The sequence below is a fragment of the Fusarium tjaetaba genome (assembly GCF_013396195.1).
Source record: "Fusarium tjaetaba strain NRRL 66243 chromosome Unknown NRRL66243_c0000185, whole genome shotgun sequence".
Classification (NCBI taxonomy): Eukaryota; Fungi; Ascomycota; class Sordariomycetes; order Hypocreales; family Nectriaceae; genus Fusarium; species Fusarium tjaetaba.
Window position 1 is genome coordinate 48,796 of NW_023501381.1, and position 17,555 is coordinate 66,350.

A 17,555-nucleotide genomic window follows, 5' to 3' on the forward strand; every position below is an offset into this window, starting at 1 on the left:
AAGCGGCACATACCTGTGTCTTGGAGAGACATACTGCTCTGGGGTGATGGAAAGAGAACTATGGGGTCCCGAGTGTACTGATGAAGCTCAGTGAAGGAAGCTTCGTATCCGGTGAATATGACTCCCGAGCCAGATATTATCTACATTCTACACTCTCTTCGTCGTAGAGTACTGGGCAAATATAAGAAAGCTATTGAGCAAGATTAACGCTTGGTCAAGGTTAAAGTTACGCAGGTCTTTGATCCCGATTACGGATACGCTTTCTAACTATGACGGACTGCGTTGTTTTTAAGCTTGCGGAAGCAGACGACAGGGGTCAATTCAACATATGGAAGAAGTAATAGATAGCGATAGCTCAGCTAAATTAACCATGAACTGACAGCATCAATCAAGATCCGGAGCCGGCATGGTATGGCCCATGCTGAGACAACTTTTGATCCAACTAGACTGGACTGGCCAGCAGCAGAGCTCATGTCCCATGCCGGGAATCATCGGCTATGCCACTTATGAATAAGTTCTGCACTTGACCTTTGAAGTGGAGTACAAGTCTCCAATGTACTTGTTGTATAAACCGTCTTAAGCCGAGTAACTCAAGTCAAAAGGGGGATAACATTATCGAAATAGCAAGCATCGCAGATGGAGAGTGATTGGAAGAGTAACAGGCCATGTAAATGCTTCATGAGTAACAAGAACTGGGACAAGTTGGCGTGCAACTCCCCATGCCTGCCAGGTACAATAGCCTCGAAAGGACTTTAGACTCCATCGCAGGCGGCATTGGTCTTTTCCACATTGCTCTACAGTGATCTATGGATTCATTCTTTTCTTGTTTATCAAGTTTTCTGTCATCATTGCCACTACGCAAAGAGGGCGTAGCTGATGAACGTCGACGAACAGGGCTGACACCAAGGTCCGTGCCCCGCCCCTGAAGATGAATCCGGGGTTAGCTCTAGCGCTCCAACACGTCAAGTCAGCTCAACCCAACCCAACTCAATTCTTATGCCGACGTGGGGAAAACGCGGAGTCATCCAGAAGCCGAATAAGAGCAGAATGTTGGTCTAGACACCAGCTTTCTGTCCACTGCCACGGTTGTCTCAACAAATCCCGAGCATAGCCGAGTTCCTGCCACGTAATTGTCACCTAGGTGAGTCAACCATGGATTCCTGGTTAACCCGACGCAAGGCGGCTGAGATTAGCGCAGCCGCACCGCTCACCGCGACGGCCCACAAGGTGAGCTTACGCGAGATTTCATTGGACATGCGACATGATCGTTTTCGTGATGATCGCAAGCATTTTGCGATTTTGTTGAGGAATGCCTTGTCGGAGGATGACGGGTTGGGTGATACTGCTACCTACGTCGCCCTGCATGGCTGGTTTCACGGTGTTTCGGTGTCTCGGTATCAAATGCCGTAGACTATAATAAGAGTCATAACCTAGGACTCAATGATATTCGAATCTTGTTCTTTAGCTTTTCCAATATTCTCAATTCATTTTGGACCATCAAAATGACGGATGTTATGAGTATTAGGGAGCAGCAGCGCTGTACGCTTCAGTACTTTGCTGTTGACCTCGCGGCTGCGGCTTTCGCTTCTGCTTTGGTCACTCCCTGGGTGACAGCCATTGATAAGTGAGTACCCTCTCAGCAGACACCCAATACCATCTTACTATCCTCGAGGTTCTGTGAATACTAACGAACATCGATAGGCTCGTCTTCAACAAAGCAACAAGCAATACCTCCATCAAGTCATCCATGCGAAAGTGGGCATCCAAACCCAAGGCAACATTTGCTTCTCTCTTCATACCATTCCTCGTCTACTTCGGAACCTACGCAACCGCCAACATGTTCGATTCCTTCAACGCCGTCCAATACGACTGTGACCCCTCCATCGTCTGCTCGTCTCCCGCCAAGTTCGCCGCCACCACGACCGTCAGTTCAGGGCTGAGTATATTCAAAGACGCCTACTTTTCGAGAATGTCCTGTGGCATGTCGACTCCTCTGCTGAGTTATGCACTGTTTACCCTGCGAGATGCGGTGACTATATACGCTTCGTTCAACCTGCCTACCATGATTGCTCCTAAGCTTGCCGAGTTCCCCTTCGCGTCAATTACCCCGTTTGCCAACATCTTTCAGTCTGATGATGCAAGGCTCAAGATGGCTCAGCTGTTTATGCCAGCTGCCTCGCAGGTAGTCAGTACTCCGATTCATCTGCTCGGTCTGGACGTCCATGCTCGTCAAGTTCGCATGACGATCAAAGATCGGATCAGTGTCATTAGGCGCTACACTGGCTTTGCTACACCTTTACGTATGATACGAGTTTTACCTTCTTTTGGTATTGGTAGTGTAGCCAATACTGGCTTTAGAAGGAACATGATGACTCGGGTGGTTTGATTTGACTTGCGGTTTGCGATGCTATAGTTTCAACACAGGAACTCCAAGGAAGCCTCAACGCGGAGAAGTTATATTATTTTGCGTTCATAAAAGTCTATTAAAAACTGAAAACATCCTTATCAGTTCGAAACTTGCAGCACAGTGGAATCAAGAATGCTACTTTCAATTGTTTGGCAATCATGACCGCGTCTCGTCCAGTGAAATCATCGGACTGTTTGATGGTCATGGAGCTTTCGCGATCTTTGTCTCTATTTCTTGAATTACGGACGAGCAAACTGATGGTACATGACAACAATCCTAAGTGAGGAAAGGTTTATGGAGAGCAGATAGTTCATAATGCAGTAATTTTCATTTCTTACTATTTAGTCCATAGTAGTCATCGAATACATGAATCAAACGCTAAAGTCCACTCATTCAATGCTGTGTATATACATCCTCATGCTTCGTCCTCTTTTGGTTTTTCCTTCTCTTTCATTTTTACTTTCTTAGAACTTGTCTTGGTTGGCGTTCTGCATCAACATGGTGTTATCAGGCTTGTACTTCTTGGAGGCAAGGTTGACATTGTACTCGACATCAAGAACAGCACCCTTGGGCTCATCCTTGACAGGCTTGAAATCAAGGAGGAGATCGTCCTTGACAGCACAAGCAGTGTCGGTCTCGAGATAAGGATCGTCGTTGGGGTACAGCTGAGCAGTGACACCGAGGTAATCATCGTGGGTGACCATGATGTGAATGTGAGCAGGGCGGTAAGGATGACGGCCCATGATCTTGAGGAGCTCGGCGGAGGGACCAGATGTGTCGATGGCGTACTCTGTGGGCTTGAGGCAGTAGAACCAGAACTTTCCGTCAGCGTCGGTGCGGAACTTGCCGCGAAGGTTGTGGCGCGATTGGTTCTCGGGGTCGTGGGCGTCGTATTTGCCGTTGGTGCTAGCCTGCCACATGTCGAAAACGGCGTTGGGGATTCCCTTTCCGGTATCAACGTCGCGGATGACGCCGTGGAAGAATGTGAGTTGGCCGTCCTTGGGCATGTCTTGGACGACGCTGGCGCCGTTGTCGCGGAAGGGGGTCTCGGGAGACCAGAAGGGACCGAGAATGCTGGAGGATGTAGGGGCCTTGCCGCCATCGGTGACGACCTTGTGGTTGATCTCGTCGACGAGGCTGCGAATTGTGAGCGATTGATCTGGCGGGCGCAATTGATTGGGCAACTTACGACTCAATTCCGAGAATGTCGCAGACGCGCCATGTCTCGTTGCGGTTCTTCTTGTAGGCCTGGCCAAGAGAGTTGATGTAGTTGACACCGATGATCCACTCGTCCTGAGTGAGCTCGACCTCTCTGCAGAAGTCGTGCATGTGACGAATGAGAGAAGAGAGGATAACACGCTGGCGAGGGTCGGTCTCGGGGCTCATGAGGCCGATGACATGGTCTGTGAAGTTGGGGTCGAACTTAGATTGCGCCGTGGCGCCGTTGGTGCCGTTTGTACCGTTGGAGGCCATTTTGAAGATGATTGGAGGGAATTGTCTAGGGTTCTAGGGTATCTAGGGATCTGGGGTATCTAGGGATGAGGGATGATGAGGGAAAAGACGATTGGGACAAAACGTGGAGGCTGCGCCGTTAAGTATGAAAATGAATCGTCGTTTGCCGTTTCCGTAGCCGGGAGACTTGGAGGGGGCGGGGCCGTGGATCATGGACGCCAACGGTAGCGGCAATTCAAGTCGGCTCTCCACGTCAGAATGACCATTGCAAATACTGCCTGTCTATTGGCTCGTCTTGTCTAGCATAATCTTGGGGTAAGAGATCCGAACCGGGGGAAATATTCTTACCCGCAGGTGCCGTACCAAGATGCCGATTCCTCACCAAGCGGATCTTTGTTTCTCCAACTTTTCCCACCTTCTGGATGAATAGATTGCCGATTCTTCTTACCGGATATGGTTCTCGTACGATTAATTACCGTTTTTCGACTGGTTTGCTCCCGCGAACCGTTTCACGTGCATAGCTGATTACATCAACCTCCAAAGGTCATTCTAGAGCTCACGGCAAAAGATCACGGTATTCTCAGGTGGACAAGACAATATCCAGATCACACCAATTCAAAAACATCAGACCATATTGTATCACAAGAAATATCACTTTCAGCAGCGACAATGACCGAGACATCTCAATCACAGAGTAAGCTCTAGGGTACCTCCCCAATTGACTCCGGGGGTCCCTGGCTGGTCAACCTGGGGTAGCGGCAATCATGCCAGGGTCCTGGGACTTAGTAGACGCATCAGCCTTAATAAACTCACCGGGAATAATGTCATGCCGTTTCTGAACCAAGCAGACCTATCACATTGTGCACAATGGCAAAGTGCTGTCTGTATTGACGAGGCCGAGGGCAACGTGATGGGGAAATCATAGGTGCGGGGCATTGGGCGATCCCCGCCAAGACCAAACACAGAGAGAGAGGAGAGGCGCCTAGAGGAAGAAAGAAAACTCACGACCTTAACCCTAAGACTTAGGTAAACTTGCATAAATTTAGGATATCTTTTATGGAGTTTAGGATATCTTTTACGGAGTTTAGAAGATTTTTTACTGAGTTTATTGACGGCACCTATAGAGGTCCGAAGTAGTGCTGCCTGAGGCTAACATAACGCACGCAAAAGCAAACAGTTACAAACAAATGCCCTCCCTGACCATCGACTCTCCTTGTTCCTTCAAATATCCGGCACATCCGCTGCAGCAAAGGACCCATACACTCGTGCAAACTGCTCCCCAAATGCCTTGCAAAACTGATCGAAGGGCTTGGCTGTCAAGTCCATGCTGAAAAAGGGAGACGCAAACCATCTGTGAACCGAGATGATGAAGAACTTTCCATCAAGACTTGCTTCAGTCAGGCCGATTCTCAAGACACATCCGACATTGAGAGACTCAAAGAGTTCAGGATCATGCGTAATGAGCTGATGCTGCCACCACTTGCAAAAGCTGTCGAGTTCCTTCAGCTTTGCCTCCTGTCGCTCAGTCACTTCTGGGTCCGCATCTGGAACTCGAAGACCATCGGCGCGAAAGTCGAAGTGGCAATCGGAGCGAAGAGTAGATGTGCTGTGTACGTTTCGTTGGTCGCTTGAGGTGAAGCTGCGGGTAATGATCCGATTGCCGACCATGAAAACGCGGATGTAACCCCATTCAGAGACAGAGGGAAAACACTGCTGGTGAATAACTCTCTTGACGGTGTCTGATTCCTGTGTGAAGGGCTGGTCGTGAATGGACTTGTTGTAGTTCGGGATTTTGACATGATGTATGTAGTCCGCGTGATCACTCAGCGCGAACCTGACGAATTGGGACGACCCCTGTGTTTCGTCAAGGCCGCAGGGTCCAGTGCCCAGGCATGTCTTGGGCCTGTGACTGTATGGCTCGGGTGTGGAGTCTTTAGTTGCGATACAATCCAGTGCCTTGATGTCGGGAATTTTGAATCCGTAGTTCCAGCTCTCGTGATGTGTCGGATAAACGCTGACGTTGTTGAACAAATGCTGGAGTGCATCGATGGCTTCGTAGAGAGAGCGAACTTTAGGATGAAGGCTCCAATCTTTTGGTTCAAGTGGGATGTAGAAGACAATGGGGCGGTTGTGGTCGCAAAACTGGTCAGCGAGAGAATTGCCTCCTTTCTTGATGAGGCGCGTGATCCAGTCGAGAGTGCAGTACTCAACCGTAACGCGTTGAGTTCTTTCAGCGCAAAGCATGGTGAGAACCTGCTGATGAAGAAGGACGACACGGTCGTTCCAGACGGGCTGAATCAGCTTTGGTTTGAACTTCTGTGATCTTGCGAGACGAGCAGCTAAGTCGAGTAGACCATTCGTCTGTATCTCTTTGGGGCCGATGTTGCTGACAAGTCCAGGACCCAGATCGACTTCCAGTTCCTGAAGTCTCTGAGGGGTCAAACTGCCTAGGACATCGCCAGCTTCAAACGAGCCAAGAGATGGGTCGCAGGGGATTCTGCAGTCATGGCCTTCTTCACCGATATCGTTGTGGTGGCTGGTGGCAACGAAGATGACATGAAGACCAGGCTCGTCGGTATCTTGACGGGGTCTCTTTGAAGAAGCGGAAGCTGCTTCCATCGCAGGGGGCGCGGTTCTCTTGATCGCCGACATTTTGGATTTGCGATGATTGAGGATGCAAAGCCAGCTTGTGTGGGATGGAAAAAAAGAGCGAGGTTGTGTTTTATATTGAGCGCACTTGCCGCCCCCTCACCTCTGAGCGCACCTGACTCCTCGTGTGAGGGGGGCACCTGTGAGTCACTGTCAAAGATCATCCAGACAAGAGCAACTGTCATATAGCAGTCAACGACACTGGACTGAGGTGCCATCAGGGAGCAAGAAAATATAAGACTTTAGAAGAGAATGCTAAAATAAACCCAGTAAAGACTCCTCTGGATTTAGACTAAATTGCCCAAGCCTCTCCATCACTCAGGACAAAGATCTCAAGTTTTCTTGCCTTCCCCTGGATTCCAGAGATATCTCATCTTTAATTGGAAATATACATCAAAACTTTCTCAACTTTAACTAAGCTTCTTGTCACTTAAGGACAGAGGCCTTCTGTATCAGTATAGATTCTTGCCGCCCCTTGCCTGTTTACAAAATCACGAACTTGGCGCGAGGTCAAAGTCAGAACCCCCTTAGATGACTTTTGTGTCTGAAATTCAACTCCGGAACTCTTTAATATAGTTATATAGATACAATGAATCAATCATCACGTTCAAGCCACTGTTGGCAGGCCTCATACAACTTGAGAAGCTGCGGTTCAGCACTGTAGAAGTGATCTGACATGGTCTCATCAACACAACTGAAGAATCGAAGAAGAGCAACGACAGTAAAATCGGCGTACGAAGCTTTGCATGTTAGCGGTGACAGAATCAAATGGTCCGAGGCTGATTTTGTTCTTACGGTGGTAATTCATCAAAAATGGTCCTGGAGTCTCGGCCAGGGCCTCTGCGATCTCGTGACAGATGGCATCAAGCTGATACCAAAGCTGCTGACTGACATGCTCACGATAATATAGATCGAGACTCATTCCAAATCTTTTTGATCGTGTGTCTGCATAATATTGTCGGTCTGATGGCACAAGAACTTTCTTGGGTAATAGATGTGCCCATAAAGGCCTGCTGCTAATCAGTAGCTTCTCGGCCAATTCTTCGACCCTAGCGGATTCTTCTGAGTCGAATTGAAGTGAAGGTGAGCTGAAATTCTGTTCTAACTCCTCGGCAATCGATTTTGATCCCATGATCCCTCTTGTGGTCTCGCCCTCTTGCAACAGGATGCAGGGGATGGTATGCGGGCTCAAAGGCGGCTCGTTCGGTTTCACACTGAGCTGCTGTCAATCATTGATGTAAAATCAGTTTTGGGGCTTCAGAGACTTGCTGAGGCTTCATATAAGTGCTGAGGTTGGAAAAGTCAAGCCATTCTGTTGTATATGGCAATGCCTTGTAATTGAGGACGAGCCGGGCTACCGCTGAAGCGTCAGTCTAACGCGCGGCCTCGATGCGAAGGTACCAGACCTTTCCAGACGTTTGGAGACCACGATTTTCGGGTTATACTTGGAATGTCGAGAAGCGTTATCAACGGGCGAGATGTCATGTTTTCTTTTCTTGTTCTTTAAACTGATGCCCGCGTCGAATGGATTCAGCCGAGGCTCTTTGATACAATGTCAATTTGTGTTGAGGTTGATCGTCGCTGACATTCGTTGAACTTGTCCCAGTTAAGTTAGCTCTTGGACTCTGGCATCAAAAGCGGGGCCAGTCGGGCAAGTTTATGTCATTTTCCTCAGCGAGAGGTCCGATCACCCAGATTATCTCCCCGTCCTTCACTAAACATCATTGTGTCTTACGCCTGTATCTCGAAACCTTCCAGTTCAAATCCACTGAAGGTCATTTCTTCCCATCTGTTTTGAAGCAATAATTATAATTTGTCACGGACTAACATTGCTCTTCTCTCTGAACCAGCAAACGCACGACCGGCTTACAAACGTGCCGCTCTTCTGTCACAATGTCACCTCGCTCGAACAAGTCACCCAGCCCAGAGGCCAAGGTAAAGTCTATTCGGGTCTCTTATGTCAAGTTTCCCGTGTCGCCTAACAATAGACTCAGGAACGTCGCGCTCGTAATAGGGCAGCGCAGCTAAAATTCCGGAGGAAGAAACAAGAAGTCGATGAGATACGATGCAACCGGATAAAGCATCTCGAAGGCGTGGTTGAGAGAATGAGCACAGTATTAGTGGACTTTACAGACGGCCTCTTGCAGCAAGATGTCGTCCAGCAGAGCCCTGGCATGATAGCCAGCATTCAAGGCGTTATCGCCGACATTCTTACACTGGCCAATGAAGCCGGAGACCCCGACCAGGGTCCCAAGACTCGTAAGGCTCGAGTAAAAGCCACTGAAGCTCAATATAATTCTCCCAAAGACTCTGAACATGAGCTCCCTACTTCAAACTTCAGTATTACAAGTACCGCTACTCCCAACGACCCGATGACTGCCATTTCCCCGATACCCCTTACAGACGACTCCCCCATAAAGATGCCGTTGTTTGAAGACACAACCGTGCCGTTGCCGGTACCAACAATCTACTCCCAAGCAAGCTACCCACGATCCACGATCCCAGCACCTCTCAGCCCCCTTTTGTGGACATCCTCATTGCCACCTCTGTCCCTCGATTCCTTCATCTGTCGTCTCACATATTCATGCTTCAAGGTTGGCTGCCTTGTTCTCAGTCGATCGATCGATGCTCCGCTACCCCTATCAGAAGAGAGTCGTATGTTTGGCTCGACGCTTCGCTACCGCGAAAGGGATGAGATGATCTTGAGAATGCGATGGCTCCTTGGCCCTGGCAAGCATGAACTTCAGACCTTGGCAGAGTTACCGTGGGGAGGGCGGTGGTGGGATCAAGAGTTTTCCGGTAGCGACCTTGCGAATTGTGCCACGAATGCTGCGATGGTAGATTCATCAGCCCCCCAGTTCCTCAGTGTCCTTGGTGTCGAGAAACAGCTCGTGGCACTTGGCGCTCGCTTTGTGGATAAAGAGACCATCGAGCTGGACTCGAGTGCTTTGGCGATCCTGTCAGGGAATCGCCTAGAACCTAGCTGCGCGCAGCCAGATAGCTGGAGTTTTGTCAACCTTTTCCCGTCAAAAGATTCGCGACCGCAGATAGAAGCGCCGAAAGTACGAGTAAGTCTGAATCTGCTTATAATGAACTTGACGAAGATAGCGGTTTGTTTGATGAAAGGCCCTGGCTTTCCCAGGCAAGCATTGAGAGGAGTCATTGAAGACTCTGTGATTACGAGGAAGACCACTCCAGGAAGGCCCGGCATGGCAGCCATGGACTCATCGCTTTGTTACTAGACTAAGTAGAACTACCTGAGTATCTATCTAAATCTTTTGTCAAGCTTCTACTTGAACCGCTCTTCAACTTACAATCTTCTAACGTTGCCCTTCGTATCATTTCGGGTATCGAATGTTGCAGGGCAATACATATCAGATTTCACGCATTGCTCACGGAAGCTCATATCTCTGATCCAAAGGAAGCTTAGCATCAACAGGGCCTCCGTCGAGCTCGTTACATTTTGGAACCCTCCCCACGTCCTCGGGACTGAAACGCTGGTGCGGTGGAACCATGAAGCTGCCCTCACCTCGGTCTTTGTCGCTTTCCGTCGTATTCCCTTGGGGTGAGCCTTCTCCGTTCCTCCTCTTTCTACCCCTCCATAAAAACAAGGCTGCCATTGAGATAGCTAGGGCAATTACACCAAGGACTACTCCAACGCAGACACCAGTTATCTTCTCTGATGAAAAGTAGTTCCCGCCTGAGGATGATGATTCTGAACCGGCGGTCGAAGTTGGGTCGTCTTCAGATGAAGTCGAAGAAGATACCTACGCTTCCTGTCAGCAAGGGTACAGGCGTCGTTGCTCGAGGGGTATTGGAGGGTGGCTCACCTCCGAAACTGTTGTGCTGAAAGCCTTGTCATTCACGCTTGACGCACTTGTCATAAGTCAGTGCTGCCGACGCTGATAAGGAGTGCCGTCTACGTCTGGACTCATAAAGACAGGCCCATTAGGAATACAGTCGAAATGAAACTTGGTTCCATTATGGACGTTGATGAACCCGTGCGTATTGTTCGACTTCCACTCTGCAACATCCCACCGTTGTGTTTCATCGTTGCTTGCGTCGAGTAGGCAAGGTCGTATTCTCGTATTTGCGTCGGCTGCGTCGCTGGAAAGGCAAACGGCGAGTTGCTCATCTGCGCTGGTCTGTGAGTACCTCAGTATATTCCTGCTGAGACTCGAGTCAACTGGTTGCTAGGACCACGTATGTTAGTTGGCGTCAAAGATTGATGAGGGCGGCTCACGAACTGCCAGTATGCCTCCTCGGCTTGCTTATTCCTCTTCACTGGCCACACGTGGAGGTTCGCATCGTTTGAATTTGTGTCCTGGTTCGTTTGAAGCATCGCCTTGAAGTAATTATTGTAGTTCGGATTTACAGCCTGCTCTGTAATGTGATACCAGACTTTTGGGTCGAGGTTGGTGCAGGTATGGGATCGGACATCATCAAGGCCTTCCTCTCACAGGACTCTGAAGACCAACAGCTTTAGGAGACAATCAGGGGACCTTCAGTGTGTTGCGTGCAGATTCTATACCTCTTGAAAGGTGGCAAGGCCAAGTTCCTCTAGTATTGCCAATCTTGCTAGTGAGTCGGGCAGCTTGACATAAGAATGCCCGAATCTTAAAGGGCCGGTCAATTCAGCGAGTCAAGACCACCTCCCCACCCTTGCATTGACTGACTAAATGTGGATTCTTGTCAATAACCCATCTTGGCACAATTCAATGCCCGCCTATACAAGTAGTCCGTTCTGAACATGGTACTGATGGTATGGGCCATTCTTTCAGAAAAGACACGACGGACACAGAATCAATTTGCAACCATTGGGTCGAAACGCCTCGCGCAGACCTTAAAGTCTGTTCATATCCCTTCCCAGCCTCTTATATTTGCCAACGTATGGGACCTTGCCTCTCTGAACATGGTCTTGTCCCTCAACAGCGAAGCCTCGAAACCGGTCAAAGCAATTGCTACCGCTTCATGGGCCTTCGCTGCTTCTCTAGGCGTAGAAGACGAAGAGCTTACTTTGGAACAGAATCTCGCCTCAATTCGAAACATTACTGCCACGGTTGCCTCTGTCGGACTGCCGCTCTCTGTTGACCTTCAAGATGGCTATGGGTCTTGTCTTCGTGAAGCAGTGACCCAGGCGATACAAGCTGGAGCTCATGGTCTCGGACAAGGGGTCGAGCATTCGTTGTGTCCTTCGAGCGAACAAATTCGCCGCTTACAGCTAGCAGTAAAAGCCGCAGCTGACGAAGGCCTCCTTGACTTTTTCATCAACGCCCGCTGCGACGTATTCGCCTTGAAGGAGGGCCTCAACCTCCACAATGAAGCGCGCCTGCAAGAAGCAATCCGGCGTGGGAAGGCATATTTAGACGCAGGAGCCACAACTGTCTTCTTCTGGCGCGGATATGGTGCCGGCTTCACGGAAGCTGACGTACAGACACTTGTCGGGGGGCTTGATGGCCAAGTCGCGATACGCCTCGGTCAGACTTGAGAAGCACTATCAGTGTTGCAGCTTGCCAAGTTGGGGATTGCCAGAATCAGCATCGGCCCCAGCCTCTTCCAGATAGCCATGGATGCTGCCAAGAAATCAACTCTTAGTGTCCTTTGAAACCACAATCTCCTCAGGCCTGCGGATGTGAGCACTCAGATATCTGTTTCCATAAGCGATTTTGACTCCTTGAACCGTACCACCACGAGTATATTTGCCCATGATCCGCCCAGTGGAGCGAGCAACATTGCTGACCCGCCGCAACGACTGCGGCAAGGGCGGAGCTCCGTACACTCGTCGAACAATCAGCCCATGTTGCAGCGGAGGTGGGCGCCGTTCCTACTGCGGATGTGATCGAACGGGCGTGATAAGTGCATCATCTCTCTTCTTAGAAGCCTCCCGAAAGTTTAACAAGCATGGGTCCAATGCATTGACGGATTTTGGAGACTGGCATACATAAAGGCTGCACTGCCAATGGTAGTGGTGCTCACTGCAAGGTTGTCCTTGGATAGAGTTGCTCTACCGAGACGGGCTTCTGGGCGTCAGGTAGCTCATGGCGAGAAACATATCACATCACAACGAAAATATTTCTTACTTAAGTCGGAACCTGTTCATTCGCTATAGAAGTACTAACCTAACTCCATCTTAATAATACAATTCTTCTTCGCCATACCCTATTCATCGATGGCATGAGCATTTACAGTCAAGTACTGTACAGGAAGAACCTCTCTTCCTTTTCACTAGATTGATTCTAAGTAACTTGTTATTTCATAGGCTTTTGGCTTAGGGAACATTTTGACCTACCGACTTTGGAACCCTCCTCGACATCGACGTCTCCGAGAGCTTCCCTCTTCTTTGCCGCGGCCTTGACGCCAGAAACTGGCATCTCAATGTCCTTGGTGACAGTAGTTCCAGTCTTGGCGCCGCCATTCTTGAACTCGTCCATCGAGATCGCCGGGGCAACGGTGGCCTCGTGGTATTCGTCGTTGAGTTGCTCCTTCTCGTGAATGTGATTTGTAGTGTGGATAACCTTCTGTTGGACGGTTTCTCTCTCGATGACGGGCTGGATTTTCTCGTGGAGATGGCTGGGACAATATGTAAGATTCCTGTACTTGAAGGAAGCGCGAACTTGGTACTTACTGATGAATGTGCTCATTCTCCTTCGCGGGGGCATACTCTCTTGAGTGGGTAGTGTCCTCAACGTTCTTCTCGTTCTTGATCCTCGCCGCTTCTTCCTTGGCCTTCATCTTGGCCTGGTTATCGCGATGGTCGATTTCCTCTTCGACTTCATTCTCCTTGTAGACGTGCTTGGTGGGAAGGACATTCTTGTCCTTGACAGGCTGGATAGTGGTATGGTAGTGGTCTTGGTGGACCTCGTGATCGACTTCGGTATCAACTCTCTCATGCTCGTGAGACTTCACATCTTCGTGTACAACAGGAGCTTGCTTCTCTTTGTGGATGGTGGCATCGTCGGTAGTCTCGACGGTCTTGTCAACAGTCTTATCGAGGCTCTTATCGACTTGCTTGGTGGCTGGCGCAGTGGTCTCATTTTGGTCTTCCAGAGGAACACCAGTCACGATGTTCTTGACGGATGAGGCCAGCTTGCCGAGGGCATTGGGGGGAAGTTCAGATGCCATTGCGAGTGTGTGAGAATTTTGTTGTGATTCGAGTGATGTGTGAGTAGAATAGAAGTCAGATGCCAAAACTTTTGTGGCTCAAATAAGCTGTAGAGCTCTCTCTTAAGAGCTCTGGCACATCGATGAGCTCATGCCATAGTCCTTGGCAGCGCTTGTGGCTCATGCTGTCATCGATCGTCATTGTTTGCACAGTTTTCTACGATTTCAGATCAATGACGACGCATTCAAACATACAATCAGTTTGCTTCTTCTGTGTACCTGAAAGTGCCAGATCTATCGATAGTTTTGATGCTTGGCCGTCCCCTAATTCTGTCACTCTAAATCTCAGATGCCCTGTCATTCTCGCTTTTTTAGTGGTCATAGTGGAGAGCTTACGCCACAGTGATGTCGCGACTACGTAGCTAGTGCCACCAGAACCCAGGTTTTTCATGCAGGAGCGATATTACGGCCTCATCGATAGAGTAATTTCACATGTCGATCACTTTTGTGGCGCAGAATCTTACTGTGAGCTCCTCTGTTGGGTTTAGTTTGGAGAACTGCTAGATCAAGAATACTTGTTTTACAGTTGGAAGTTCGCGGGACAACTTGTACTTGTCATCGTGAGACCAGCCTCGGCTGCTGTTGATTGTCCACCAATGAAGTTAACAAGTGTCTTGGGTATTGGTGGGGCAAGCATGTGCTCCTCAAACTTGGCTTTGCTCATCCAGGGCTCGACCGCACGTCATTGGACAGACAAGAGCCAGCCATGAGCTTGTTTTCTCTCATCGAGATGCTAGGTTGGCTTGATTAGTTATTAGAGATATGAAGAAGATATTATCGACTTCTTAGCCTGGTCCTGATCAGTGGAAGTGCAGTCGTCGTAGGGTAGTCTAAGACTCTAAGTTTCGATGACGCTGACATCAAGTACTCAACCGACTCCTTTGTTAGACTGTTTTGCTCCCGTTGATTGTAAGCATCAATAGAATATTTTGAATGTCAGTGATGTCATTTACCCAAGTGGATCGGATTGTACGGCTGGCCTACAAACGTTGTGTCACGTCTCACTAAAACTCAAAAGTGATATTTTTGTCAGGAGGATCTGTTTTCATTAGCCATTCACTTTTTTCAACAACGATATCATGCGGAACTCAGGATGTCAAGTCACTATTAACTATGAAAGATATGTCGAAGCAGAAGCTTGTATGTAATTTGAGCCAGATACCCGCAACCTCAGCTCTAATTGATGAACTCTAAGCTTCGTCTGCAATGGCCGTCATGTTCACGTCTCCCGTCTTGATGAACTGCTTCTCCTTGGGCAACGAGTCCAAAAACTTGTCTGAAACCTTAAGATGATCCTTGACAATCTGTTTGGGTGTCAAAGCCAACCATTGTGCCACCGAAACATCTGAAAACTTGGGCGCCTGAAGGACCTCAAGGAAGATCAAGTCCTCTGTTCCGGTATTCTCGACGTAGTGAGAGTTTGCTGCAGGGATGTATCCAACGCCACCAGCAGTGAAGTCGAAGGTACGAGCGGACGAGGCTGCTTTGAAAACGGTGATTCTACCGCTGCCCTGGAGGAAGTAGCTCCACTCGTCAGAGGTAGTATGCCAATGGATCTCGCGGAGTGCACCAGGCTGGACGACAACAAGAGCGGCCGAGAAGCCTTTCGCAATCGGGAATGTCGTAGGGTCGATGATCTTGACAGAGCCTCCGGGTACGGTATGGGGTTTCTGCTGAGACCAATGGTACGTGTATGAATCATTGCCTGTCAGAACTCCAGCTGAACCCGTCACGTTCTGTTTCTCGATATCTTTCGGTGCTGGCGTTCCGTTGAAAATCTGCAAATTCACAAGTTAGGATGTAGATTGGTGCTGGGGTATCGTACTCACATAGAGCTCATCCTTGGGGATGTTATCAAAGGCCGTTGTCTCGGTCTCAAAGTTCTTTGCCAGAACGGAGACAGGGTTTCGCAAGAACAACTCAGATACAAGGAATGTCTCGTCTTCAGAAAAGGAGCCCTGATCAAACACCAGCAAGAACTCAACTCCCTTGTCAAAAGCTTGGAGGCTGTGAGGTACGCCAGCAGGGAAAAACCAGACATCACCTTCGCAGAGATCATCGACAAAGCTTTTGCCCTCGTCATTGACGGCGGCAACACGCAGACAGCCTTTTGTAACCAATGCCCACTCATTAGCTGTGTGCCAGTGAAGCTCACGGTACGCATTCGGGGCGAGACGCATGTCAACTCCAGCCATGGCAGTAGCAGCAGGAAGGACATCCTGGTTCTGCTGTCGAGCCCATCCGGCGCCAGCTTCACTACCAAGACGGTTGTGGGAAAGACCAAGCGGCCACATGGCGTTGGGGACATCTCCGGCATCTGTACCTGGAGGCGCGAAGAGATCGGGGTTGAGTCTCTCATAGTCGTAAGTTCGAGGACCAGGGTCTGTGGCACCTAGCTTGCCACGGATCGGCTGGGGTACATCTACACCATCAAAATCCAGATAGAGCCCGAGCTTGGGGTCTGCTTGCTGGCCGTTGACGAGCTTTGGGTCTTTGACGATGGCAGAATCCTGTCCAGGGTCTGGAAGAGGAGCGTTGCCGCCGAGCAAGCTAGAGTCGCCGTACAGCGAACCGCTGGTGGAAGTGACTGTTGGTGTTGGAGGCTTGACTCCGCCTACGGGTCCCGAATTCTCCCCATAATCGCCCATTCTGATATTTGTTAGCTATTGGTCTGGCATCAGAATGAATTCATGGACTCACTGAGGGGCGGGTAGGGCTGAGCTTGGAGCAACAGAAAGTGAAGCCACCAAGGCTTTGAAGAAGGTGCTGCGGTGGACCATGTTGACTATGGCGTCGAGAATCAGATGAAGCTGCTTGTCCTGATGATTAAGATTCAAAGTTGCGAGCTGTGATGCGAAAAGTTGATGACGGTAGCAGTCTGCTGCCTCTTATAGAATTTGAGCTCTCCAAACGTTCCATGGTCCTGCAAGCATGAGGTATCATGGTCGATACTATTTCCTGTAATGGACGATCAGAAGCCTCTCGTGGCTGATCACTTGCATACACTGTGATGTAGGGTTAACCCCGAGATCACCGAGATCCCGAAGTCATCATGGACGCATTCGGTCCCGACGGAGCATCCGGATAGGTAGTATGTGTAACACAAGACAAAAGTTCCGTCAGCACTGCCCAATTGCCCGCGTCGATGATGGACATAAGGACTGACATGCGTGAGGGTCGATACTCGTTATACCCGAATCGCGAAATTGTTAATGACATCCATGCTTCTTAATAATGATGTCGACATCCCCGAACCAGTAGAAATCGTCGAATTATGCCCTCAGAGTCGCACGGAACGGCACGAGAGGTCCGGGATTATCTTGGCATCAGAAGCCGACGGATGTTCGGCACTTGCATTACTCATCCTTCGAGGCCTACAACCTAATTACAACGTACCTTATACACAGCTCTTGTATTGGGTTGCCTCTCAGAACGGATGTCATTGATAGTATGTGGCTAGCCAGCCCATCTAAAGCGTTCATGCCAGACTATCTTTCTTAGGTTTTCTGGTCTACAATCAAGTTGTCTGTGAAAGGCAGAAGCTGTATATTTTTAGAAGCGGGTCTTTGAGGTTGCATCTCGTTGAAACGTTGCTCAGATGCAAGGGACTGACTGCGGATTCCGGCACTTGCTATCCGCGATCCTGGATTCAGAGCATACTCTAACTGAAGGAGAAACTTGATTTTTTTAATCTGTTTCGGCACCGAAAAGGCGACTGAAAGCGAAATGCGACGATCAACTACGTAGTTTGTCTAATCATATCTCGTCCCCGGCTTTAAACTCGCTACTGAGCATGTCTTGATCATTGTCATTGGTGAATACGGAACGCACGGATGAAATAGCCTATCGTGAAGTCAAAGCGTTTAAATCCGCAAGCAGATCGGTA

At 49.3% G+C, this 17,555-nt stretch overlaps 8 protein-coding genes across 8 annotated transcripts; 3 read left to right on the top strand and 5 right to left on the bottom strand.

The window, feature by feature from the left end:
- Positions 1 to 1,152: 1,152 nt before the first annotated feature.
- Positions 1,153 to 2,386, top strand: FTJAE_8522 (uncharacterized protein; the record flags this gene model as incomplete). The annotated part of the gene is made up of 3 exons (XM_037355348.1): positions 1,153 to 1,394; positions 1,466 to 1,624; positions 1,702 to 2,386. 3 exons carry the CDS (start codon positions 1,153 to 1,155, stop codon positions 2,384 to 2,386), a joined length of 1,086 nt encoding a protein of 361 aa, XP_037204412.1.
- A 485-nt stretch (positions 2,387 to 2,871) lies between these two features.
- FTJAE_8523 (hydroxyquinol-1 2-dioxygenase) lies at positions 2,872 to 3,880 on the bottom strand (the record flags this gene model as incomplete). Its single annotated transcript, XM_037355349.1, has 2 exons — positions 2,872 to 3,544; positions 3,597 to 3,880. The coding sequence occupies 2 exons, from the start codon at positions 3,878 to 3,880 to the stop codon at positions 2,872 to 2,874; spliced, it is 957 nt and encodes a 318-aa protein (XP_037204413.1).
- A 1,200-nt stretch (positions 3,881 to 5,080) lies between these two features.
- Positions 5,081 to 6,511, bottom strand: FTJAE_8524 (uncharacterized protein; the record flags this gene model as incomplete). Its single annotated transcript, XM_037355350.1, has 1 exon — positions 5,081 to 6,511. One exon carries the CDS (start codon positions 6,509 to 6,511, stop codon positions 5,081 to 5,083), a length of 1,431 nt encoding a protein of 476 aa, XP_037204414.1.
- A 591-nt stretch (positions 6,512 to 7,102) lies between these two features.
- On the bottom strand, positions 7,103 to 7,640 carry FTJAE_8525 (glutathione S-transferase; the record flags this gene model as incomplete). Its single annotated transcript, XM_037355351.1, has 2 exons — positions 7,103 to 7,248; positions 7,304 to 7,640. The coding sequence occupies 2 exons, from the start codon at positions 7,638 to 7,640 to the stop codon at positions 7,103 to 7,105; spliced, it is 483 nt and encodes a 160-aa protein (XP_037204415.1).
- A 761-nt stretch (positions 7,641 to 8,401) lies between these two features.
- FTJAE_8526 (uncharacterized protein) lies at positions 8,402 to 10,994 on the top strand (the record flags this gene model as incomplete). The annotated part of the gene is made up of 6 exons (XM_037355352.1): positions 8,402 to 8,443; positions 8,503 to 9,576; positions 9,934 to 10,073; positions 10,172 to 10,319; positions 10,669 to 10,711; positions 10,909 to 10,994. 6 exons carry the CDS (start codon positions 8,402 to 8,404, stop codon positions 10,992 to 10,994), a joined length of 1,533 nt encoding a protein of 510 aa, XP_037204416.1.
- A 273-nt stretch (positions 10,995 to 11,267) lies between these two features.
- Positions 11,268 to 11,996, top strand: FTJAE_8527 (carboxyphosphonoenolpyruvate phosphonomutase; the record flags this gene model as incomplete). The annotated part of the gene is made up of 1 exon (XM_037355353.1): positions 11,268 to 11,996. The coding sequence occupies one exon, from the start codon at positions 11,268 to 11,270 to the stop codon at positions 11,994 to 11,996; it is 729 nt and encodes a 242-aa protein (XP_037204417.1).
- Positions 11,997 to 12,733: 737 nt separating this feature from the next.
- Positions 12,734 to 13,630, bottom strand: FTJAE_8528 (uncharacterized protein; the record flags this gene model as incomplete). Its single annotated transcript, XM_037355354.1, has 3 exons — positions 12,734 to 12,744; positions 12,798 to 13,078; positions 13,134 to 13,630. The coding sequence occupies 3 exons, from the start codon at positions 13,628 to 13,630 to the stop codon at positions 12,734 to 12,736; spliced, it is 789 nt and encodes a 262-aa protein (XP_037204418.1).
- Positions 13,631 to 14,859: 1,229 nt separating this feature from the next.
- On the bottom strand, positions 14,860 to 16,449 carry FTJAE_8529 (oxalate decarboxylase; the record flags this gene model as incomplete). Its single annotated transcript, XM_037355355.1, has 3 exons — positions 14,860 to 15,447; positions 15,499 to 16,318; positions 16,370 to 16,449. The coding sequence occupies 3 exons, from the start codon at positions 16,447 to 16,449 to the stop codon at positions 14,860 to 14,862; spliced, it is 1,488 nt and encodes a 495-aa protein (XP_037204419.1).
- Positions 16,450 to 17,555: the final 1,106 nt, after the last annotated feature.